Source organism: Nicotiana sylvestris, chromosome 9 (assembly GCF_000393655.2).
Source record: "Nicotiana sylvestris chromosome 9, ASM39365v2, whole genome shotgun sequence".
In the NCBI taxonomy this organism is placed as follows: domain Eukaryota; kingdom Viridiplantae; phylum Streptophyta; class Magnoliopsida; order Solanales; family Solanaceae; genus Nicotiana; species Nicotiana sylvestris.
Genome location: NC_091065.1, coordinates 74,520,732 through 74,546,341, shown reverse-complemented (window position 1 = coordinate 74,546,341; position 25,610 = coordinate 74,520,732). Strand labels below are relative to the sequence as shown.

Sequence of the window (25,610 nt, the reverse complement as noted above, 5' to 3'; positions counted from 1 at the left end):
TTCCGGTTCGAACTATCGGTTATACCCGATATGCCTTGCCCTAATCATAATATGGTAACAAATTTCTTTCAACCTTATATCTTTCGAATAATTAATGTGTCACCATTTCCTTTTGATGTGAAATATCGACATAGGTACATGTTTCTAAAGGAAAGTACGAAAATAAATACATTATTTAATTAATTTTCATGTATGAAGTCAATTGATATTTAGATAGACATTTATATAAGTGTAGGGAGAAGTTCCTTTTCCATAAGACTTTCCCACAACAAAAGAATACGTAAGTGTATCACTTAATCATGGTTAATTAATTTTTTTTAATCTCAATTTATTACTCCACTTAGCCATAATAAGTAAACAAGATTTAAGCATGCACATAGTTGTGTAGATTTTTCCAGGGTTTCTTTAATTTTATTTTAGCTTTGAAGTCTAGAAGGAAATATGATTTAAGTTGATTTCAATGCTTCAAATTATAGACTTCCAAGTCTAAAATTTGACCAAGCAGGCAGCGTTTTCCTTTGGAAATAAGTTAGCAATAAGATATCTGGTTGACAAATCTTTCTTCCTCCCCACATTCATTTTTCCCAAATCAAACAACATAAAGGTAAAAACTTTATGATTCAACATCATCTTCATCACCATTTTTTGCACTTCTCTTAACAAAAAAAAGTAAAATAATCTCAAAAATATTAAACATTATTCCCATGCCCAACTTTGAAAAGTGAGTTAGCCAGCTACTCCTGCTACTACCTGTATTAGGAGTACTACTTTCAAGTCATTTCCTTTTTGTGTCCTCTCTCAAGATCGGAAAAACATCCACTTTTATGTTCTGTAATTCATAGTCTTTTTGCTCTTCAAATAAGAAGTTTGTTTGTTGTGCTTGTGTACAGTAGAAAGTTTGAAACTTTTTGGTGATGGGTTCGAAGCCGTGGCTACATCCGGCTCCAACCTATCGTATTTTGGAGACGTTTTGGGACACAGATGATGATGCCCCAGGTCCACGTTGTGGTCATACTCTTACTGCTGTAGCCGCTACCAAAACTCATGGTCCAAGACTCATCCTCTTTGGTGGCGCCACTGCTATTGAGGGTGGCAGTGGTGCTGCCCCCGGCATACGTAAAATTCTTCTCTTTTACCCTATTTACTTTGTGACCTTTTTTTCAAAAGATTGAAACTTCACTGTTTCTTGGACTGATACTTTGCTTAATTGGGTGTTAATCTTGATTTTAGGGCTGGGTGGTGTAACCAATTGTGTTCATTCCATATGATGTTTGCCCTTTTGTGTAAAGATTCAAACTTTACTGCTTTTTGGACTGATACTTAGCTTAATTGGTGTTAATCTTGATTTTTAGGGCTGGCTGGTGTAACCAATTGTGTTCATTCATATGATGTTCTTACCAGAAAATGGACCAGGTGTGTTTTCTCTACTCCTCTAATTCTTCTAGGATCTGCAGAGCTAAGTGTGTTGAAGGGGGTTCAATTGAATCCCATCGTCGAAAAATTACCCTGAAAAAATCGGGTAAAAACAAACATTTTTTTGGGTATATATGTGAATTGTTGAATCCCCTTGATAGTTAAGTGTATTCGCTTTCTATGCAAGTTTGTATTTTTGAATCCCCTTGTTAAAAGTTCTGGCTCTGCTACAACGTCACTCTTTTGTGTGGCGGGGTTTAACGGAAGTTTGTAAATTAAATGATGATAGTTTCTTAATGGTGGTGATATTGATCTCATGCTGTTTGAATTAACCAGAGTTAGACCTGCTGGTGAGCCACCTTCACCAAGGGCTGCACATGCGGCTGCTGCTGTTGGAACTATGGTTGTATTTCAGGTGATCAGAAAGCTAAATTAAAGTCTTATCATTTTTATTGTTAGTACTAAAATGATTATTAGAAACAATAACTACTACATATCTCTTGTTGTTTTGTTACTAGGGTGGGATAGGACCGGCAGGGCATTCAACTGATGATCTTTATGTGCTTGACATGACTAATGACAAATTCAAGTGGCACAGGTTAGCTTCTGGATATGCAGTTGAATTTCATCTCCTTTTTTTAATTATTGTACAGCAAAAGAAAAGATAGAACTTAATTCTGTAATTTAGTCCCTGACTAATTACCTCGTTTGTTTCTAGAGTTGTTGTTCAAGGTCAGGGTCCTGGACCGCGGTATGGCCACGTAATGGACTTGGTTGCACAAAGATATCTGGTAACTGTCAGTGGCAATGATGGTGAGCAGAATATTCCTATGAATTACTGATCGGGCGGATGTTTTTTTCTTATTACCTTATCAGAAGATAGAGTTGGCGTTCTTTCGACTTTCAACATAATTCACTGCAGGCTATATTTGCTATGACGATGAGTAGATGAGATATACTACCTATCTTCGCTCCCCCCCCCCCCCCAAAAAAAAAAAAAAAAACACACGCACGCACCACAAGTTTGGTCAAACAAAAGTTGGAATCATAGAGAAGCACTCTAGAGAATTAGGGTTTTAGGACAAGTCGAAGTAGGAAAAAACATATATGTACTGGCTAGTTTAGCCGCTCTCCCCTCCATAAAAGAAGAACGAAGATGTAAGAGCGAAAGATAAAATGCTGATTTTATAGAACATTGATCAGACCAGCAATGTTATGCCAGAGTGAACATTGGCCTCTTAGGCCCAATATAGTCATAAGATGAATGTCCTAGAAATGCAAATGTTAAGATTGATGCGAAGTAAACAAGATTGGGCAAGATTACAAATAATCAAGTCTAACAGATGGTACAAGTGGCAACCATGAAGATGTTAGAGCCTACATTGGTTGAGGACATGAACTGTTGTCCTCCTAATAGTATTGGATAATCCTCACTTCATGAGCTACTCTTAGGATTGAGTTAGGCTCAAGGTTCATTTTCTTAACATTGTATGAAGGGTAAAACCCATCGCTATTCTTGGTTTATGTTGGGGGTCCTATTTTATGGTGTCCTTGCTCCTAATGTCTAGTCTTAGGGGGGGGGGAGGGGGGATCCCGCATTAGTTGAGGGTATGGATTGTTTTCTTCTTATATGATTTTGAACAATCTTCACCTCATTAGCTAGCTTTTTCATAGAGCAATAGCTAGCTTTTTGGGGTTAACTTAGACCCAAGGTGTATTTTCTTAACATAAGATAAAACAAAGAGTAGATTGCATTGAATAGTTTAGCCATGACTTACATAGACCTCCATATGTTCCAGTCCATATGCAATGTGAGCTAAAAAGGAGATAGGTATGAGTAAAATCATAAGGAGAGTTGTGTCAAAAGACTTAAAATCTCTAGGAACCAATGCATATTTAGCAAAGATCAGAACACAATGGAAACAAAGTAGGAGCCTGATGCAAATAAAGGATTTGTATAGGTGATACCAACTAGTTGGGATTATACTGATCGTCCATGTGGAGATAATTGTGAGTTTTAGAGAACCTCTCATTGCCTTAAACAAAATAATTTAGTCTTCGAATGAAATGGACCTAAATAGAGCAGAATTAGTACAGACAATTCGTATAGTTGACCATAATTGATTTGGGATTGAGGCGTAGTTCATTGATAGATTGTTTACTGACGGACTATGTACTCATAAATAGAATTTACATATTTGAAATTACATTATGGATAGTTATGTCTTGATCTAGCTTAGTTTTCCACAATTTTACTTCAATGGTGTCATAGCGTATTTCCACAATTTTCCACAATCTTATATTGCTGGTATTTTATTATGCATTTTTATGGTACTAATATATCGGCTCCTGTTGCTTTTTTGAGCCGAGGGTCTCCTGGAAACAGCCTCTCTACCCTTCGGGGTAGGGGTAAGGTCTGCGTACATATTACCCTCCCCAGACCCCACTTGTGGGATTATACTGGGTCGTTGTTGTTGTTGTTGTTGTGGTGTCATAGCGTGATCTGACCACATTTATTTCTACTAAAATCCCAGTAACAGTGTGATGTATCCATAACAATGTAATTTTGAAGATTAGCAGCGTATGTTTTATTTACAGTTGTTAGGCATACCTTAGGAGCAGAAAAGAGACAGCAAAAAGAAATATGCAGTGGTAGCATTACTTTATCATCTCACAGTCAAAGGATAAACTGTTAAAATTTTACCTTTATAAAACCCTGTAACGTGACTGATAAAAGATGATTGGAAGACCTCTTTTCCTTAGTTGTCCTAGACAAACATCCATTGTTTAGGATCAAGTTGACTTGGACATATATATGCTGCATGAAATTTCCTTCTCAAAAGATATATATGCTGCATGAACTTTATAGTTCTCTGTTACTTAGCCCTCCTTGTATGTATTCTCTATGTTTAATTTTCACTTATTTCCAGGGAAAAGAGTTCTGTCTGATGCTTGGGCCTTGGATACTGCTCAGAAACCTTATGTATGGCAGAGGCTCAATCCAGAAGGCGATAAACCGTCAGCTAGAATGTGAGTCTCCATGTTTAATCTCAGTTCCAAGTATTCTTGGTAACTTTGTGGGTCTTCCTGGTTGATTTTTCTTGATGTTATTATTGTTGTTAAGTGTACTCTCATTAGATAGTCCAATTCATGAATTTCAGACAAATAGATCTTCTATATCCATTTGGAATACTACCCTTTACAACAACAACAACAACGACCCAGTAAAATCCACTAGTGGGGTCTGGTGAGGGTAGTGTGTACCCAGACCTTACCCCTACTCTGAGGTAGTAGAGAGGCGGTTTCCGAAAAACCCTTGGCTCAAGAAGACGAAAAAAGACGATATCAGTACCACCAACAGATACCATAGGAATAATAAAAGCATCATAAAGACCAACAAATAGATGAAAAGCAAAAGCGATAGCCAGTAAATAGACCCGGCACTTTGAAAAACGAAAGAGTAGTGATAACACAACATTAACCACTAGCAGTCTAAGACAAAAATCCTATCAGACTAACCTCACATAGGTACGAAATAGAAATAGACTCAACTACCTCCTAACCTATAACCCTAATATTCGACCTCCACAGCTTCCTATCAAGGGTCATGTCCTCGGAAATTCGAAGCCATGCGATGTCCTGCCTGATCAACGCTTCCCAATACTTCTTAGGCCGCCCTCTTCCTCTTCTCATGCCTTCCAAATTCAGCTGCTCACACCTCCTTACCGGAGCATCTAGGCTTTCCCTCTGTACGTGCCTCGCTTCCCGCATCTTGTCGTCAATGGGAGCCACGCCCACCTTCTCCCGAATTTCATTATTCCTAATCTTATCCATCGTAGTGTGCCCGCACATCCACCTCAACATCCTCATTTCTGCGGCTTTCATCTTCTGGATATGTGAGTTCTTAACTGGCCAACACTCAGCCCCATACATCATGGCCGGTCTAACCACCGCTCTATAAAACTTACCTTTGAGTATCGGTGGCACTCTCTTGTCACACAGGACTCCAGATGCTAACCTCCATTTCATCCACCCCACCCCAATACGGTGTGTGACATCCTCGTTAATCTCCCACCCCCCGATAACCGACCCAAGGTACTTGAAACTGCCTCTACTTGGAATACTGCCCTATGTTCATGCCAAAAAGCTGTTTTGGGTTGACTATAGAAGCGTTTCTCAGAAAGTAGGTGATAAATGATAGACGGGAGTAACAAAAATAATTACTTGATGTTCAGGATCCTTTAATTCTGAGCAAGGGCTTGAGTCGCTTGACCCATTTAGGACATTCTCCTCTTTAATCTCTCTGGTCAGATCACCCATGTGTCTTCTATTCATACTTCGTCACTGTCATTGGGCATAAAATGCTACTTCGCAATTTATGGTGTTCTTTCAATTCTTTTTATTTTATTGCAGAAGCACATATCCACTTTTATATATATCTCTTCCCCATATGCTATGAAAATGTGTTTCTGTCCTCGAAACTGTCCATTAAAAACTGTCTGGTGCTGCTATTGTCTCGCAGTTATTATTTACTCTTTGTCATACCTCTCTGAAGTAGTTGATCAGTAAATGTTCTTGACTTGATACCTCCACAAAGATTCTGCTTCTCACATAATTCTCTTCTTCAATCTTACCACGGTAGACTTCTTTTATCTTGCCCTTTTCAATCTAGTATCTATGATTGCTTCTCTATCTCTGTCGTTCTTTCTCTCGCTCTCTCTTCTTCTTTGTGCTTATTATTTGTTCTTGGTAGCCTACATACTCTTTCATGGTTTGGTTTTCTTACTCATACTGGTACTGAAAATTTATGTTCTCTTAGGTATGCAACAGCTAGTGCTCGGACCGATGGCATGTTTTTGCTTTGTGGTGGGAGAGATGCTTCTGGCACGGTAAGTAAGTTGTTTATAAATTCATCAACATTTAGACTGATAAACTCTTCCACTGGCTTGTTTCCTGCTTCAAAATAGCGAGTTCTTATTAGCTAATGCTCACAGTTTGTTAGATTTTTAACATTATTTGGATATTGTATTTTTAAAATGGCAGTCAAATTGTGTTATGTTGTGGCATACACAGGAAAATTGAAGTAGCTAGTTTTAGTTGTTTGTAAGCTCAATCTTCTTGGATATGTAATCATTCTTTCAGCAGTATATTGCTGTTGAAGCAACTGATAGTCCTAAATGAGGATGGCCTCTGATACTGTTGGTTACGACCTGGATAGTGCTTTTGATATGTAGCCTTTTAGATGATGTGGTTGCTGATTCCTGGATGTGCTTCCATGTGCAGCCCTTATCAGATGCTTATGGCCTGCTTATGCATAGGAATGGTCAGTGGGAGTGGACTCTTGCACCAGGAGTGGCACCATCACCAAGGTATCAACATGCTGCGGTGAGTACTACTCCCTCTGTTCTATTTTCTGTATAAGTGTTTGACTTCAGAAATTAAAGAATTTTTTTTACGTGTAAGCTAAATATATGCGAACTACCAAAATTGTCTTTTTAAATGAATGGTGGTGAGATTTCTACATGTCTTTTCATCTTTTCTCTCCTTACAAATGAATGAACTTCGATATCCAGTGAGTCCAAACAAGTCATATCGTTAAGAGTAAAATGGAGATGCTAAGATTAAATAAGAGAAAGGTGTCATTCTTTTTGGGACAGACTAAAAGGAATGAGTGTCAGGGAGTAATTTTTCTGCAGTTTGGGTCATGTCTATCCTGTTTGCCTCCCACAATCCACACTTTTTCTGAAATTTTTGGAATAACATTTTTGCTGGTAATCAGGTATTTGTTGGTGCAAGATTGCATGTTACAGGAGGTGTTCTTAGAGGTGGACGTGCAGTAGAAGGGGAAGCAGCTGTTGCAGGTAAATGTGGGATTTATCCTTTTGTGCATAATTTGATTGCGTATATATTGTCAATGGGATGTCATTAAATCTTTTCAATTTTATTGCTTTTAAAAAGTCTTGGACACAGCAGCTGGAGTTTGGCTAGATAGAAATGGACTGGTAACCGCTTCACGTGGTAGCAAGGCCCACACTGAACAAGATCCCTCTTTGGAGCTTATGCGTCGCTGTCGCCATGCAGCTGCATCTGTTGGTGTTCGGATATATATCTATGGTGGTCTTAGAGGAGGTAATGAATGCCGCTGGCAGATGCAGATTTTAGACTGTTCGAATGATGTCTATCCTTCTCCTTTTAGGAACCACACTCCCAACTCGTAGAAGAGCTTCAACTGGTTTATCTCTGTACACTTATCTTGCAGGATGCTCGATCTAGTGATAAATGTATTTACATGAGTTAAGCTATGAGAAGGTTAAGGTTTCTGTAAAGTTCTGTGTCACTAAGCAAAAATCTTCTGTTAGCACTCCATCTACAAAAGGATTGTCAAATGCTCAGAGTTTATTCACTTTCAGCAACAGATGTTTGCTGTAGGAATATTATTTTGGCAAAAGAAAAACCAATATTCCTACAGCAAACAGTACCCCCTCCATCTCATTTTAGTTTTTCAATGAATGATATTGTGAAAAGGACATTCATATGGAACATAAAGAACTTCATAGTAAGGATGGTATATGCTTTTGTTAGTCCCATGCTGATCAAGATACTCTCTGGATCAATTGGTTCTTAAATCAGATTATTTTTGCTGCAGATACGCTTTTGGATGAATGTCTGATTGCAGAAAATTCTCCATTACATTCTGACATCAATTCCCCAGTCTTAACATCTGAGAGAGTCCCAACCATTGGCTCTCCAATGTCAAACAACTCAAATCTATTAACTCCAGATGGAAAACCAGAGACCCACCCATCTGGTGGGTTGAGGTAATATTTCGCTTTTATCTCTAGTTCTTGACATCATTTTTCATTCAGCTCATCCTCATTATTTGAAGCGTTACATTTTAACAGCATGGATAAAGATTCTGTGGAAAAGTTGACCAAGGATTTTGCTGCTGAAGCTGAGGCTGCTAATGCTGTCTGGCAATTAGCGCAGGCTGCATCTGCCACTCCTGAAGAAACATCCGTCTCAGACGAGAGCTCTCAAGTTCCAGACATCGGTTCTGAGGGTAGCGACAGTGAGTCAGCTGTTCGCCTCCATACTAGAGCTGTATGTACTCTGCTCTTTCGTCTAGTGTTAGTTTATTTTGGCAGGCGGCGAAATCACTTTTCTAATACTGCAGGTTGTAGTTGCAAAAGAAACTGTTGGGAACCTGGGGGGAATGGTGAGGCAATTGTCATTGGATCAATTTGAAAATGAGAGCAGACGAATGCTTCCCTCATATAATGATATTTCAAATCCAACAAAAAAATTCGCGCGGCAGAAATCACCTCAAGGATTGCATAAGAAGGTAAGCCCCAGCAAGCTGCAATTTTTTTCCTCAATCCTTAATGATTTAAAAACAGTAATCTCTATTTGTTATATTCCTTTTGCTAATCTTTACTTGTCGGGATATGTAATCTTCTGTTGCTGTATTGCAGATCATATCCACTTTGCTTAGGCCGCGAAATTGGAAAGCACCTGTTAATAGAAAGTTCTTTCTCGATTCATATGAAGTGGGTGAGCTTTGTTATGCAGCTGAGCAGATCTTCATGCATGAGCCTACGGTTCTTCAATTGAAAGCTCCTGTCAAAGTCTTTGGTGATCTTCATGGACAGTTTGGTGATCTGATGCGGCTATTTGATGAATATGGATTTCCTTCAACTGCTGGAGACATTACGTAAGTCTGATCAAAGCTTGACCATTAGGTTTTTCATTTGTAGTAGCTTGACTGCTCTGAACAATTTCAACATAAGCTTGCGTTTCAGTTTCTAGCATGGTTCCCAAATCTAATTATCTCAACTCTGAACAAAGATGAGTAAAGGAAGTAATTATGTTAAATTTGAGATAAGTTGAAAGGAATCTGAAATTTAATTTTTCCAGGAAAGTTTATTCATCCTTATCAAGATCCTTCTGCAATAATCAGCCATATACAGCAGTAGTGGTGTAGTAAAATAACTTGGGGGAATAAAATCTTCCATGATCAGAGTGTAAAGAATGTCTCCTAGCACCAGCAGTCAGCGACAAACTTATAGATGACAGTTACCCCTGCCAAAGAAAGATTAGTTTGCTTAGCATATGATAGCTAAAATAATTGGGATAACTCCTCCTTAGCTTAAAGCGTTAGTTAGATTCTGTGGAATAGCTCCTATTTGCATCTAAACCTGCTCATAAGTTCATGGGTGTGCAGTTTCCTAATGCTTTTTTACTACTTAAGTATCCGGACAAGTGTTCGTTCGTTGGCCTTAGGTAGCCTGTTACAGGAATTATTAGGTGGAAGTCTGGAATATTGTACTTTTGATATAGTTTTACCACTATTGTTGGTTTGGCCAAACTAAATTGCTAGTAATCCATATTCTCCAGCCCTCAACTTTGGTTCAACATATGTAGAACAACGGGGGATGTGTGGTAGGCACACATCACAAGTTCGAATCCTGGCTGATGAACCAAGTCTGGTATTTCAGAGGTGGTTAAAGGGGTGGGTCCCATTATCCCCTTGAGTTTCAAAGCTGAAAACAACGAATCTCTGGAGTCTTACCACACACACAAAAAAAAGTGAATCCCCAGGTCGATTTTGCAAGTTCTTTATCCCGGTCACTAAGTAGAAAATCCAGTGTCTAGATATTTATATTTTGCTGAACAATATGCCGCAGACTGTTAATGATCCTATTAAATACTATTTCTTGTGCTTGAAAGATCAATCTCTTGATTCTTAAGGTCCGCCATTACTTGAAAGTTTTTTTTCTGCTATAATTCCATCGTCTATAAACTAAGAAGTTTGATGTTTGTCTTTCTGAGGCTCGAAAGTTGTTATCACTTTGTAACAATCAAAAGAAAATGTTAAACAGTTTTGAAATTTTTTAACAATTAATGAAATATTTACTATTGTACTCAATCTCCCGTTATCAACTTCTCTAGAGTCTGATGACACACTGCTTTGTGTGATTTCAGTTACATTGACTATTTGTTTCTGGGTGATTACGTTGATCGAGGACAGCACAGCTTGGAGACAATCACTTTACTCCTAGCTCTGAAGGTAATCCTTGACTTGTCTAACACGGTACTTTGCCTGTCATGTATTGATATCCCTTATTTAACCAAATCGTTAACTTGTTCTGAATTTCAGATTGAATATCCAGAGAATGTACATTTGATAAGGGGGAATCATGAAGCTGCTGATATAAATGCACTTTTTGGCTTCCGTATTGAATGCATCGAGAGAATGGTAAGTTAGAATGTCGAATATATATCCTTCAAGTGTATTGGGCTATTCTGATGTAAGACATCCATGTAGGGAGAGAGTGATGGGATCTGGGCATGGACGCGTTTCAATCAACTTTTTAACTATCTTCCATTGGCTTCCCTCATCGAAAAGAAAATCATCTGCATGCATGGTGGGATAGGGAGGTCAATTAATTCAGTTGAGCAGATAGAGAAGATAGAGAGGCCTATAACAATGGATGCTGGTTCGATAGTCCTAATGGATTTGCTATGGTATGTAGCTTTTTCAAAACCGTCTGGCAAGCAATTCAGGGAAAGATTTTTATGTCATTGATTTTATTTGCAGGTCTGATCCCACAGAAAATGACAGCGTAGAAGGATTAAGACCTAATGCCAGAGGGCCTGGTCTTGTAACATTTGGGGTATGTCACGCTTTTTTTTTAATTGAGTTCACTTGTCAACTAGAAAATTGATAGTAAAAGTTTCAGACAGCCTGCGATAACATAAATCATTTTAAGTGTTAAATTTCTTATTCTGTATTTTTCATCTTGTATGGTCTTCACTGAAAAAAATTCTTTCTTCTTTTAAACTCACTTTTTATTTATATTCGTGATTTGATCCACCATATTACGGATTAACTGAAGGATGCACATGTCTATTATCATATGGGACCTTATATTTTTCATGTCAAGTTTCATATGCAAACTACAATGTGGTCTTACAACAATTGTGGCTTTCATGACTTTGCAGCCTGATCGTGTTACTGACTTCTGCAAGAAAAACAAACTACAGCTGATTATAAGAGCACACGAGTGTGTTATGGATGGATTTGAAAGATTTGCCCAGGGGCAGCTGATCACTCTTTTTTCTGCCACCAACTATTGTGGTATGCATTAAATACTAAAGTTTTTTCTTTCCCGTGTATTACAGTACGCATTCTAACCAAGAAAGTACATTCAGGAACCGCCAACAATGCTGGTGCTATATTAGTAGTAGGCAGAGGGTTGGTTATTGTTCCAAAGTTGATCCATCCTTTGCCTCCTCCTCTTCAATCCCCTGAAACGTCTCCAGAACGAGTAATGGAGGACACTTGGATGCAGGTACACTAATATTACTTTATTTTTTCCTGTTTGAGCAGACATTTTATTTTACAATTGTCATATTGTTTCCTACTGATGTTCTTTGTCTTTAGGAACTCAACATTCAAAGACCGCCTACTCCTACTAGGGGTCGTCCACAACCAGATCACGACCGGAGCTCACTTGCCTATATTTGATGCCCAGTCGTCTATTTTGGATATTTCATTTTGCTCTATTGTGGAGCCACAAATTCTGTTGTGATGCGTTCATAAATTGCTTGAAAATTCAGCACTGATCGACCATGTAACTATCTCCGTACAGTCTACAGAAGCCCTGTTGTATTCTACAGATACTAGTCAGAAGGCATCCAACATGTAACATAGCTGGAGAGGTAGAGGTTTAGCTGTTAAAGAGTGTGGAAAGTTGATATAGATTAGTATTAATGAAGTTTAAACAGGGTTAGTTATAGAAAAGGGAGTATTGTTAGCAGAGTGCTAGGTGTGATGTAAAAAGCTACGGATATTTTTTTCTTAACCTAATTATCAGTGTGGCTTCACTGTAAAATATTATTTCGCTGAAATTAGAAAAATCATCTAAGTCGATGTGTACCAGATCATGTCGCAGATTTTGAAATATTTGGATTTCAATCAATAAAAGTATCCAACTGCCTGAATATTAAAGTGCGTTGCATTACTTGGTACAGGCAGCTACCTCAGAAACTAATTGTGACAAGCTAGTAAACTGCACACTGATAAGCAACTCAAACTAGAGGAACAGAAAGAAATAAACAGTGTTTTGTAAGGTGAAATTGTGCGACATCTTAACTGCCATTTTTCAAACTTTCGGATGTTATACAGAATGTTGCATGAGAACAGTAATCTTGTAAATCCTAAACCTCCACAATGTACAGGGAGCAAATAACTGAGACTTGTCTTTGGGAATCTGGGCATGTTTTCTGCAGAAGTAATATCATCATGGCCAGCACCATGGACGGTAGGATGTGAACTATCCCGAGATAGTTCCACAACAAGCCACGAGGATAGTATCGCCTTTCACGAGAACTGGATAGTTTTCCAGTTCAGGCATCAGCTCAGTGACAGCATGGGAAAGATTTTTCATAAGACCGCCAACATGTGGACCTTGAATTCAGCGGGAATTATCAAATCTGTAACAAATCAGCAAGGAGTAACCAGCTAAAGTATAATATAGACAACTGGAACAAAAAAACTTAGGAAACATGCGCCTCCAGCTTTCGTTTTTAACTACTTGGAACACGAACTCCAGTGAGCAAATATTGTAACAGGTGTCGCTTCTTTAATCTATACATAATCAAACAGGTTTTAGCAAGAAGTTTCAAGAGTAACAGAAAAAAGAGTCCAACAATTCTTACCAGGAACTGAGGTGCTTTTGATTCACCGAGCTGGCAGCACAAAAAGTTTGTTGGACTGCCACAAGACTCGCATGAAGCCAAATTTTCTTTCAGCCTGATCAAATGATGTTCCAGTTAGTTCTGATGGGTAAGGAAGCTTAGCAGACCTGTCGACCTTGAGATCAATAATATCCACAACACAGGTCCCTAACTCCTCCAGGTCCCTTTGATACCACTTGCCACTGACTTGACATACCTTTCCTCTCCCTATCTCTTCTGCTTTGTCATTTACAAGTACAACGTACTGGCCTGCCATACACTTGGCCGTTTCAGTTGAAGCTACAGATACAGCGGCTGGGTTTTCTGTAAAACAAGTGCTCGGAGCCGGGCCAGTTACCCTCTGAACATTTTCTCTAGCAGCAGAGAGGTTACCGACATCCTCGACAGGACTACCAGGTGAGTCACAGGGAGGTAGTACGAGGGACCCACAATGTTTGTCAAGATTATCCCCTTCAGACAGCGTACGACCATCCTTAGCAGCACGAGCTAACCTCGCTTTCCGATTATTTAGCCTGTATGTATTCAAAATAGAAATGATTCTCCAGCGTGAGGACAAGACAAGAAACATAACTCATTAAATCAGATTGAGACCTATTTGTAAATAGTAATTCTTTTCTTTTCTTTTCTCTCAGGAATAAGTGACTTATTTGTGCATTATCTCAATAGATGGCACACTTATTAGCTAGAGAATACATGAAGCAAAACAAAGTTGCATTATGATACACCAGTAGAACTCTGTTGGACCCTCAGATAACTGTGGGAGCAACACATCAAACCCTCAGACCTTTTTGTTGACTCAGCACACCAATGGAACAGGTACCTATCTTTCACAAGGTACTAGGATGTGTTCCCTGGGCAACAGTAACTTGGGTAGTCATGGATGCTGGCCCTCAATAGTGGGAAGGCAGTACAAAGAGGTGTGAAAAGAAAAAACCGTCTAGGTACTTCACGATAAACATATTTAGACCCCCACCATTCTGACAATGAAATAGTTTAAGATAAATTATTCAAAGGTGTTAACAAAAAGCATAAGGGTTATCAGCATTAAGATAAATTATTCAAAGGTGTTAACAAAAAGCATAAGGGTTATCAGCATTACCAATTCTTGAGCTGTGACTTTGTAACCTCTGAACCCTGGAAACAAAGCAGGAACTTGTTAGGGAGGATTTAAAAAGAGAAGAAAAAAGAATCTATGTGAGGCTTGCAACATACATGAACACTTAATTCTTTAGCCCAAAATTCTAGTGACGCTTTATTTCGCTGCATATCAGGTTCGTCCATAAGGGCCTTCTCCATAAGTGATATCTGTTTTTCGTTCATAATAGTTCGCTTCCGTTTCCTTTGTTGCTTCTCTTCATGCTGTGAAGCTTCAGCCATTTCATCCTCTCTACCATCTCCAGGACCATTGCAATTTATTTTCTCAACTTTCCCAGCTTGATCTGTTGGGTGCCTACTTCGTGAGGAGCTGGAATCGGAGCCACTAGTTTCCACATTATGAGTATCTTTCTCAATATCCTTCATCTCTATATCTGTAGCAATAAATTTATCTTGTTCTGTCATTTCGGCTTTCATCCCAGCCTCACCTGATTGACCTTCGCCATTGATCCTGGAATTGAGCTGGTTCAGTCTGTTGTTAAGATCCATGGCTACTTCCCTGAGTTGAGGGGGCAAGCATGCCCCCAGGTTCTGAGCCTCCTAGAGAAAATGAAAATATTAATGCTCCCTCCTAAATAAATTGAGTTTAAGCCGATTAAAGAATGAAAACAAAAAACACTAGAATAAATTGGTATAAATAAACTTCAAGCCATCATTATGTCCAGTTTTAAAGTACTCCAGTCATTCTAGTCACTTGACAGAACTATATTTATTTCTGCTAACAAGGTGGTCACATTTGGCAAGAGTAATCATGGGTGGTTCACAAGAAATTCAATTTCATTATTTTCTCCCTAAAGAGATTTCCAGATTATGGAGGAGATATGCATACATAACTTCTTTTCTCTTCTTTAGAAAGTATAATTTATGTGCATGTGACCATACCACCAACAGTAGACACAACCACTACCCTTCCCTATGGCCAACTGCTCTCCTCCTCTCAGCAAAACTTAGCATACGACCATTTTCCATAGAATAAATACCACTGCTGCCCTCCCCTCGCCCCAACTGCTCTTCTCTCCCTCAGCATGTGCCAAGTTCCTATTTTGTCACAATGTTACTATATGAGAAACTATGCCTCCAAGTTGACTAGGGACACAATCCTCTAGGAATAAAAAAGATCACAGATTTAAAATCTCCAACTTGGAGCTCTCTAATAATTCTGCCAAATAAAGTTGCGAACAAGAAATAGTCAGGATCTCATGTTGCCGCTATTCTCCCTACATAATCAAAACCAGCAAACTTTCAAGTATAAAGAGTAAAGAGCAGCAAAGGTTTCCTGAAACTAATTAAAGAAGTGAAACTGTATCCTCGAACCGCAATTTACTTGTGTTAAATCCTAGAAACATTTTATAAGAAGTTAAACAGTGCCCTCGAACCGCATTTTACTTTGTTAGGTCCTTGAAATGTTAGTCCTAGCAATTTTGCCACAAGATGGGGCCAGGTGCACATCATGTCACCAAACGAACTACCTTTGTAAAACCTAATCCCCCAACCTATTGATTATTTTTATATAACACTGTTTTTGATGAAATATTTAGTTATCATATAATTTAATATAAAAGAATACTACTCTGTTGATCCTACTTTGCCCAGCCATATCTTCAGCACTAATTGTCTTCTTCCTTCTCCACCCCCCTTCCCCTCCCTGCCCATGTTGTGCCCCTTATCCCTTCCAACCAGGAAGATAGGAAACAGACACATCAACGAAAGTCACCACCGAGCCCCCAAAACACACCTACCTAAGCAAAAAGGAAAAACAAAATGATAAACAATTAACCAAACTCCACCACATCTCATCTCTAAAACTGCAAATCAGCATCATCATTCCCCTGTAGCCTTTCAAGAAGCAGCACCATAGTCCATACACCTATTCTTCATTCAACCACTCCTTTCGTTAGAAATCCTAATCGTGCCCTTTAGGTTTTCGAAATGAATTGTCCAAAGGTTTCCCTGTACCCTTGGCTTTTTAATCTTTCTACTCTGTGCAGGTCTTTATTTTGCTTTACTGATTTCATTTGCTTTAATTGATTTAATCTATATATATAACCAAAGCCTCACTCTGATTATGTCGAGAGGCTAACCGAATCCAATCCATAAACAAAGAAATGAAACATCCTTCATTGCACACGGCCTTCCCTATGTATACATCAGTTCCTTTCTTATGAAAAATAGAAAAAAGTCCCCCTAAGTACTTCACTTAGCCTTTCTATAGTCTTTCTTCCATTCTTCCCTCAAAGAGCGCTCTTTCATCCATGCGCATGGTTCTTACTTTCATTTCCTGCTCGTTATTTAGAACGAAGTTGGTGAAATGACAAAATCTGCAAAGATTATTCAACATGCTCCGGAAGGAATTCCAGGAGGGCCTTACAGTTATCCTTGTACTTTGTTTGTTGCACATAGCCTATGTACACTTGCCCCTTTTTTCTTTCTTTTGACGGGGCAAGTGTACATTAGGCCCTCCTGGAATTTTGATGGGGCAAGTGTACATTTTGCTACCGAAAGACGGAATATATATTTGTCTTTTCTTAGATCATGAAGTTTCTTTTTTTAATCGGTTTTTCTTGGATGGTTAAGTTGGGCAGCTGGCTGTTATAGACGTTAAGGAAAGAATAAGGAAGAAAACAGTTGTGGGCAACATATGGGGGGCTGAATGGGAGGTAGAGGTGGCTGTAACGAGGCTATGTAGGCACCAGCCCAGGTTGGTGTTGTTAGAGGCTGCCTGGAAGTTGGGGACGGCAATGAAGGTAGTCAGAAAAATGAAGAAGAACAGTCCCTTCTTTTGGTTTAAATTAAGAGGAAGAGCATACTGGATTATTATGTAGTTACCTGATGCATGTCGCTCTCTAGTGGAAGAACTGATCAGATTTTGCACTTCTTAACTGAGGACTTAACGTGACATTTGCTCAATTTTAACACGAGTCTCACATTTATTACGAAGAATAGATAATTAATTCAGCAAGAAATACAGCTCGCGGGTAAAAGTCATTGGATTACAACAGCTGAAAATCCAAATACACCTAACAATCTTCTCCGAGATTGAGTTTTCACAGCTTCTCCAACGACAATGATTCCTCAAACATGCTTTCCTAAATGTTATCCAGCAGCATAGTTCAATAACACATTGAATTGGGACAAAATGACAATATCAACAAACTACTAAGAAGGAATAGTGAATGGTCCATGGCGACAGCAAGGTTCCAATAAATAAATAATGCAGTGTATATAACTAAGGGAAAAGAAGGATGTATCCAAAGAAGAAAACAAAGTAGAGATCAGAGGATTTACTTGAGTTCGATTTTCTCCGCATGCACGGGGAGTAATCAGAGATTCTAACTGAGTGATGAACACCCTTCAGAAAAGAAAAAAAAGTGACAATATTAGTATTAATTTATAGTAGAAACGATAATTGTTCTAATTGAGTTTCTTGCATAACCTTTTTACAAGATGCAGAGCTTTCTATAGAAGATGTTGTTGTTGTTGTTTTTTTCTGATAAGTAAGATGTTGTCTTTAAGTCTAATGGATCAAGCACAGGGTACCATCATGAGCATGATTTTGCAGTTACAGAACACGACCACCGTAAAGCAAATCATATAAGATGCATACCTTACGGTTCAAATGCGAGAATAAGAAAGATGCCAGATTATTAGTCACCTTAAAAGCTGCACGTCCTCCTCATTCAGAAAAGCAGGTATCAGAGACTCTGCATGACTTAACAGGGAACCTACAAGGCACAAGTCAATGATAAAGCACATTGCTTAAAACTGGATGACACTCTACATATTAAAGATGCTTACCAAGGTTTCGGCTAACAGTGGCTGCTTTCTGAGAATCAGAAATGGATTTAAACCCTTCTGGGGTTTCGGAAACTTTTGTTCTCAAACAATGAACAAATTTATTAAGAAAAAGATCCTTCTCCTCTGCAATCAAAACTAGCATGATTTAGCAATAACCAGGCAGCAGTACTACACATCAGGACAGTCAAGAAGGTTTTATACCTTTGCATATATCAGGAACAAAACAATGGAGATTTGCTAATACTTTGACCAACAATGATGTTCTCTGATGTGGATAAGACAGTCGAGGCACATGAGAAGGAACAAAAGTTGGCTCTATACTCATTGCAGCACTTGACTGATCAGAAAATGGAAATAAATCCAATACCCATCCAGCTGCTGCAAAAGGGTCATATTCCAAAGTAGCATCTTCTTCACGTATTGGAAGGTCAGATGAGCACCAACTAGATACAAACTCTCCATGCGCTACCGAAAAGATTTCGGTCAAAACTTCAGTCTGAAGGAATGTATAACAAGGTAAACATGAAAAAAGGATCTCTTGGTAGATGAAAGAACAGGCATGAACATGGTGCAGAATTACCCAAAATAGTACTCCCTCCGTTTCAGTTCATGCGTCTTACTTTCCTTTTTAGTCTTGTTTCAAAACGAATGCCTCTTTCTATATTTAGTAACTTTTTAGCTTCAACTTTCCACATGGCATATTTAAGAGCGCAAGATTCAAGGACGTTTTGGTACATTACACACATCTTTAGTTTAAGACCACAAGATTTAAAAGTCTTCCTTACTTTCTTAAACTCCGTGGCCAGTCAAACTAAAATACATAAATTGAAATGGAGGGAGTAATACTGTTACAGGAAAATCCTTTAGCAGCTATTATAGGAAAAAATATCTTCTTACAAAGTGAGTGGTGATAAATGACCGAAAATTTGAGTCGTCTGAGAAGATGTCAGCTAGCCGCATTGCATTGAGTTGTAACAGTCCTTTCGGATAAATTTTGTCAGATGGAGCAACAGATTGTTGGAAACCCGTTCTAAACATTTTCTTCAGCAAATTAAGAACCTAGACCAACAAAATTGCATCATACAAACTGTCTGCTTTAATAAACTTATTTCCAACTAGAAAGATAAGTAGCAGCATACAAAGCATGCAGTTCGAGACATACTACATCTCAACAAGCATCCCGCACACTTTAACATATAGTATCTGAATGAATAACTTATCTGAACCATTTAACGCAGCTACTTTTGTTTCTGGTGGTAACTATTCAACTTTCGGAGTGATTCCCATAAGTTGTCTTTGCATCACAAACAGGGGCAATACCCATCATGCCATGTTTTTTCAATGAGTGATTCCATTATCCTATCTATAAATATCCCTTCTTATACAATACCATCTCCGATCAATTATCTACTATGTAACATGGAATTAGGCATCTCTAGATGAAAAGGGACAGTAACACCCCCCCCCCGGGTATGCTGGGTTTTATTTAAGATAGAGTGCACATGATTCATCAACAAACAAACAACCCGTGTATAATCAGAAATCTCAATTTTCAAGTATCCTAGAGTTTCCATGCCTTAGGTCACCTCATCACATTAAAACGGATTCAAAACTTGATAGTTACAGTGTTGCTCCAAAGGGGCTTTCTTGTATTATTAATGTCCTTGGTATATTCAGTCTTGCACAGATTAAGGTTAACTAACTTAAAAAATGGTATTGTCAAAATGAATAGGGAATGCATTAAGTAGTGCTCATGCCAACAAGATAAACTGTAAATGAATAAAGTTGAGCTTCTATAGGAATATCACTTAATGTCGTTTATTGTCTACTTTTGGTGCCTGCATGTAGGATATAAAATTAATTGAACTCTCACATCTTGGTCTTTACCAGTGGATCGCCGAAAGAACATAACAAGTCAGTGCGATGAATTTTGATTAAGGAAAAGAAGATAAATCTGACTTTTTTAAATAAAATAAGAACACTTTGTTATTAATAGCCATGCAGAAGCCTGAAGAATCACTGTCATACCAATAGTGAATCATCAACGAGACCACGAGAGAACTTGCTCTGTCTATCACTAAGCTATTCACCTCCTGAATTAGCAACTTTAAAAGAGAAAAGAAAAACACGATTAGTGTCCAGGGACAGACCTCGAGAGCAATAGACTTTGCTAAATCAAGGCTTGCAGGGGTACTGGCAACCTCATCCAGGTAGGATAGACTCTCTGCTTCACAGAGATTCAACAACTGCAGAAAATATTGCTTTAAATTAATTCCCACAAGAAATGCTTTTACTGACTGTTTTCAGCAAATTTACTAATTTTACAAGGCCTCAAGTAATAAGAATAGCAAAAGACCCCACTGATCAGTTGGACTTACAATAGATAATACTTTAGATTTCAGTCTTGATACAGCAGCAACAATTGAGGAGGATAATGTAACTAAGGGAGATACATCTAAGTGCATCACAGCTTGTGCCAACAAAAGAACTCCGCCTTTGCTGCTCAACTCCTGGCATAGATTTAAGAACAACAAATTCATTAAGAAGAAAACGCACAATGTTGAGTTTAGGAAAACTTTTCAAATCTCATCACACAGAACAGTTAAAAACACATTGAAGATGTCAAATGCTTGCAAGAATTATGAAAAAGATCCACTTCAAAAAAGAATTATGAAAAAGATCATCACAATAAATGCTCAGAAAATCAGTTTTCAACTGCTACTACTACTACTACTACACCTCAATCAGTTTTATATGCTGGTAAAATAGGTTCATAGTTCTATAAATGCAAAAATGGAACGGACACATGCTCGGACAACTTAAGTGAAATAACACAGCAAGCACAAAATAAAAATGTTGTAGTATGAGCTGGGACCATGCAGCTTTGCCAGGTTCAGAAAGACAGCAAGAGGAAGTTGAAGATAGGTAATCAAGTACTCTCTTGAACTTGCAGAAGTTAAATTTGGTCAAACTAATTTTGTTTAAAAATCATATTATTCTCGTGAGATAAGAAATTTGATTCTGTAATCCACTTTATACCATAAAGCATGTAAAGGGAACAAGAATGCCGAGTAAGGAAAGCAGGGTTCAAAAAAAAAAGGTTAATTTGTGCGTCATATTTGGTTCCATCAGACAATTGCAGACTCACCCTACTGAAGCTAAACCTGCTAAAAATGGTCTTTATCTAACTCTCCAGCAGTTATTTTCGTTTCAGGTGCTATAACTAATATAATTCTAGGAAAAAACCTTATTCTTAACAAGACGCTCCCGAAATGATTTTTGCTGACATAGTGACTGAAGAAACTGCAGAGAAGCCTCACACTGCTGGCAGAGATGGTTTAAAGTTTCTTCAGCTTTAAGACCATATTCTTGCTGGGAATGAGCATGATTAGCTGATAAATTCCTCCGCAGAATTTTAATATCAGCAGTAACAGCAGCAAAGGCAGTATCTATGAGTACATCTACCTGCCAAAGAATGTGGATGATCCTAAGCCCAAGAACAATCTCTCAAATACAAAAGTAATGCATACAAGTAGTACGTTATCTTTTTAATCCTACATGAAGGTCCTGTATTGTTCATCCACAGAATATTACCTTGTAATATGCAAGCAAAACTTGAGCAAGCTCATGCCATTGTGAAGATATACAAACAGTCAATAAATAGAGACTGGAAGCAACCAGAGTAGAATGCAAAAGGCCCATATCAATTGAAACCTGAAAATTTGAGATACCGATAAATAATCCTTAGCACAGTTAAAATAGAAACAAAAAGATAAAAAATCCAGGTGAGGGGAAAAACAACCTTACTGTAAGTACAGAGAATAACAAGAGAATAGAAGACGAGATCAAGCAGCTGTTCTGATACTTTCACATCATCAAGCAATATCTGGAACAAGCACATCAAGATTTCAGCGTGATCTTGTTCTATGTCACAAGATATAATAACAAATGTTCATGATCTGCTCGCCTTTTGACGAAAAATGCAGAAAATTGGAAATATACATGTGTATGTGCACTTATAACTATCTGGGACGGAAGATTGTAAGGCCATATATCCTATAGATATTTTAAGTTATCTTTCTTAATTAGTATATAGCTGTAGAATGTCAAAAAGTACAACCTTTGAGAAGAGAAATAAATTGACAGGTCACAAGATCAGCAACCCAAATAAGACAATTACACTCAGAAGAGCAACATATAACAAAAATATTCATGAGAACTTTGAAACCTAGCTCAATATACGCCCTTCATCCCAAGTAGAATATGAGTTCGAAATACAAGGCTTGAAGTATCTAGTTTTGGTATAACTCCGGACATCGATTCCTTAAATTTACGTGAAATAGATTTTACATATTTAAAACCCACATTGTTCAATATATTTGCAAATGTAAGAGATAATTGTAGTCAAAGAAAAACGGTCCAACTGCCTAACTAGTAATAATGTCATAAAAATGAGCCACATAGACTACTAATTGTTTATGATTTCTTTAGTACTAGCCTGCTAAAACCTTTCCTGTTTTTTTTTCTCCTTTCATTATCTCAATACATTAATATTATAGAGAAATACAAAACTCCATTTGGCCCACAAATAGAACAGGAGAAGCAGAAATGGAATAAAAGCAACCACTAAATCGGCTCTTGTACTAGCTAACAGTTGTGTAAACGAAATAAGAAATGTCCTTGACCACATAAATAAACCAACAAATAAGGTGCCAACCTGCTCTATTTTTGGATTACGTGATGCTAGATCACTCAAGGAGTGCAACAGTTGAAACCCAGATAGCAAGTATTTGAGTAAGCCTGCATTGGCTTCTGATGCCAAAATCACCGCAATAAGGTGCAAAGCAAGATATCTTGCAAGTTTTTCCACGTCAATCTACAAACTTAAGAATGTCTCAGAACGCATAAAAGACTACAAAACATAATTTAACCATAATGGAATAACAAAGAAGATCACACGTTGCCATGGCCATTAAGAGTTCCAACCTGTATGTTTAACCCATTATCAGGTCTGTGTTGAAGGATATTGTTTTCAGCTTCTCTTATAAACCTGCTCAGCTCTTGAGAGCTGAGACCATGTAGACCTTTCACAGCTGAAATCAGGTCAAGTGCCTATAATCAAAAGAATTTTATGAGTTAAACATGCACAATGGAGCACAGCGTAACTGTTGGCAAGCAGTCATAGGGCTCTCAATGCCAAACTAGTTGATTGGCTACGTGAATCCTCCATATCGATTCCAATCTACCCGTGCTCATTCCATTTACATCCATATTCTATCTTACTTCTACTCATCCAAAACCCCTTACACATTAAAGACACTATCCATGCCAGAGTACAGAATTAATCTGATGGCGCACAGCATACACGTGCATCAGCAGCTCAAACATTTATTTATCAGCTGCCTAAGCCTAGCTCGAACACTAGGTGATTTTTTCTTATCTGCCAAAGCCACAACCTTGCCTTAGTGGGCAGAGTTACCTGGTATACTGGTAGGAGGTAGCAGGGTATCCGAATGAACAGTCAAGGCACGCGCAGAGTGACCTGGTATACTAGTAGGAGGTAGCAGGGTATCCGAACGAACAGTCAAGGCACGCGCAAGCTGGCCCAACACCACAATTATCAATAAACATGTATTTCTTGTTAGATTCAATGTTGTTGGATACAATACAACTATGTTTACTATTTTCAGCACACAACAAATGTTCCCTTTTTGTGAAACCATGAGATTGATAATTTCAAAATAGCAAACACAAATGAAAAAAGAAAAAACATACATACAGGATAATAGTTGTTCCTTTTGGGTTTTGTTTTAATAACTGTAGTGTTTGGACGAGCTTGCGCGCACCTCGACTAATTCCACAGGTACTCGCTATCTCAAACCAACACAGGTACCGGGTAACTCTATCTGCCAAGGCTGTTACTTTTGGGTTATTTCCTTCTTTTTTCTTTTTGGCTATTAAATCTGTTTCCCATTCTCTTCTTTAATAAGAAACTGTAACGCATGCATACGCCTTATGGACCAATATTATTGCCCCTTAAAAAGAGAGCAGAAATTAGCTGCTACTGCATCAGAAAATAAATCAAACAGTTAATCTTGTTAACTTACAGGGTGGATGGATCTTGCAACTGGGTCAGTGCTGCATGATGCTCCTTCTTCTTTCATACTTAGAAATCTGCACCAAATTCAAGAAAGCAGAATGCTCCAACCCAACTGATGACGTGTACCCAATAAAACATATAAGGGTTATAATTCTTTGGCAAAAATCTCAGATAAGACCAATATATGCAGCAAATCAGAGAAGATTAAAGAATCCCCCAATGCCTAACAAGTTTAAATTTCTTAATTCACAAAAAACAAAAGAAAAAGAAACACACTCAAAATCAGAAAGGTTAAAAAGATGAAGCAACGAGACCTGAGCTTCGCAAATTGCAAAATGAGAGATGGTTGAGGGAGAGAGAATGGGACGGAGCAAGAAAATAGAGCGAACAGTAATGAGACTTACTTCTTGTATTAATTTCTTGTGCTCTTCGATTATATAAATACTCCAGTTGACTATTAAGTCCTAATACTCCTTCAAGGGAAATTTTATTTCTTTTTCTTTATATATATATAATATAATGGTCTTTTTTTAATAAAGTAATAAACTTTTACTTATGCTTGGGTATGAAATGTTCATACACAAGCAGTATATTAACAAGAATTATAAATAATACTAGCTTTTTAAATTTTACTTCATGTTATCATATATATATATATATATATATATATATATATTCTTCCTATTCTAATTAATGTAACGCTTATTTTATTTCAAAATATTACATATTTTTATTTTTATATAATTTTCAATATTTCAGTTTGTTCAATTATTCATATTCTAACTTTGATACACTAATTAATCTCTTTTCAATTAATATTTTTATACTCCCACATCACTTATATATTACTTAAGTCAAATTAATATTTTAAATTTTGTATCCAATCAAATAGTATAATAATGCGGGAAATATAATTTCACATACAAAATAATACTATTTTTTATAATATATTGAGTTATGTTCTCTTATCAATGTGATGATGTTACCATTTTCCTTTTTCTGAAATGAAGACTATGTGAAGCCATATATACCTTTTGATTTTTTATTTATTATATTTGCCTATTGAAATTTATAAATCCTGTAAGGAAACCAAAATCAAATCATTTAATTAGTCGTTTTTAATAAATTGTTGATTCTTCTTATTTCAATCAGGAATTGAACGTGGGCTGATTATTTTAAAATTCAAAAATAATTGGAATGTTTTAATATTTATAACTGAATACAAATGTTATTCCTAGCTAACATAAGTGATAGAAGAAACTTAAACACCTACAATAGTTTAATACTGTAGGAAAAGTAAGGAGCAAGCACCAATCAATTACCAAAAGTGGAGAGATTTTAATTCCTGTCTAGGAAATGGATCTCAACCCTATGAACAACAACAACA

The 25,610-nt window shown here is 37.6% G+C and overlaps 2 protein-coding genes across 7 annotated transcripts; one reads left to right on the top strand and one right to left on the bottom strand.

The window, feature by feature from the left end:
* The first annotated feature begins 502 nt into the window (after positions 1-502).
* On the top strand, positions 503-12,417 carry LOC104227792 (serine/threonine-protein phosphatase BSL1). Of its 4 annotated transcripts, none has more exons than XM_009780114.2 (22): positions 503-604; positions 891-1,116; positions 1,353-1,413; positions 1,750-1,828; positions 1,932-2,011; positions 2,132-2,226; positions 4,344-4,443; positions 6,233-6,302; positions 6,697-6,798; positions 7,193-7,274; positions 7,372-7,542; positions 8,060-8,231; positions 8,316-8,514; positions 8,588-8,755; positions 8,886-9,124; positions 10,396-10,480; positions 10,571-10,669; positions 10,739-10,938; positions 11,012-11,087; positions 11,416-11,551; positions 11,626-11,765; positions 11,858-12,417. In XM_009780114.2, exons 2-22 carry the CDS (start codon positions 915-917, stop codon positions 11,939-11,941), a joined length of 2,640 nt encoding a protein of 879 aa, XP_009778416.1. In that variant the 5' UTR covers positions 503-604; positions 891-914; the 3' UTR covers positions 11,942-12,417. The 4 variants fall into 4 exon arrangements, with proteins under 4 accessions (XP_009778416.1, XP_009778418.1, XP_009778417.1 ...); XM_009780116.2 differs by having other exon boundaries at positions 505-604; positions 894-1,116; XM_009780115.2 differs by lacking the exon at positions 503-604 and adding an exon at positions 630-721.
* A 64-nt stretch (positions 12,418-12,481) lies between these two features.
* Positions 12,482-24,626, bottom strand: LOC104227794 (nodulin homeobox). 3 transcript variants are annotated; one of them, XM_009780117.2, is made up of 18 exons: positions 24,538-24,626; positions 24,231-24,335; positions 23,110-23,235; positions 22,841-22,999; positions 21,926-22,009; positions 21,718-21,837; positions 21,370-21,588; positions 20,502-20,633; positions 20,274-20,369; positions 19,021-19,182; positions 18,325-18,619; positions 18,124-18,246; positions 17,981-18,050; positions 17,614-17,677; positions 14,386-14,868; positions 14,273-14,307; positions 13,135-13,685; positions 12,482-12,909 (listed from the first exon to the last, which is right to left on the bottom strand). In XM_009780117.2, exons 2-17 carry the CDS (start codon positions 24,285-24,287, stop codon positions 13,157-13,159), a joined length of 2,754 nt encoding a protein of 917 aa, XP_009778419.1. In that variant the 5' UTR covers positions 24,288-24,335; positions 24,538-24,626; the 3' UTR covers positions 12,482-12,909; positions 13,135-13,156. The 3 variants fall into 3 exon arrangements, with proteins under 3 accessions (XP_009778419.1, XP_009778421.1, XP_009778422.1); XM_009780119.2 differs by having other exon boundaries at positions 24,231-24,297; positions 24,538-24,617; XM_009780120.2 differs by lacking the exon at positions 21,370-21,588.
* Positions 24,627-25,610: the final 984 nt, after the last annotated feature.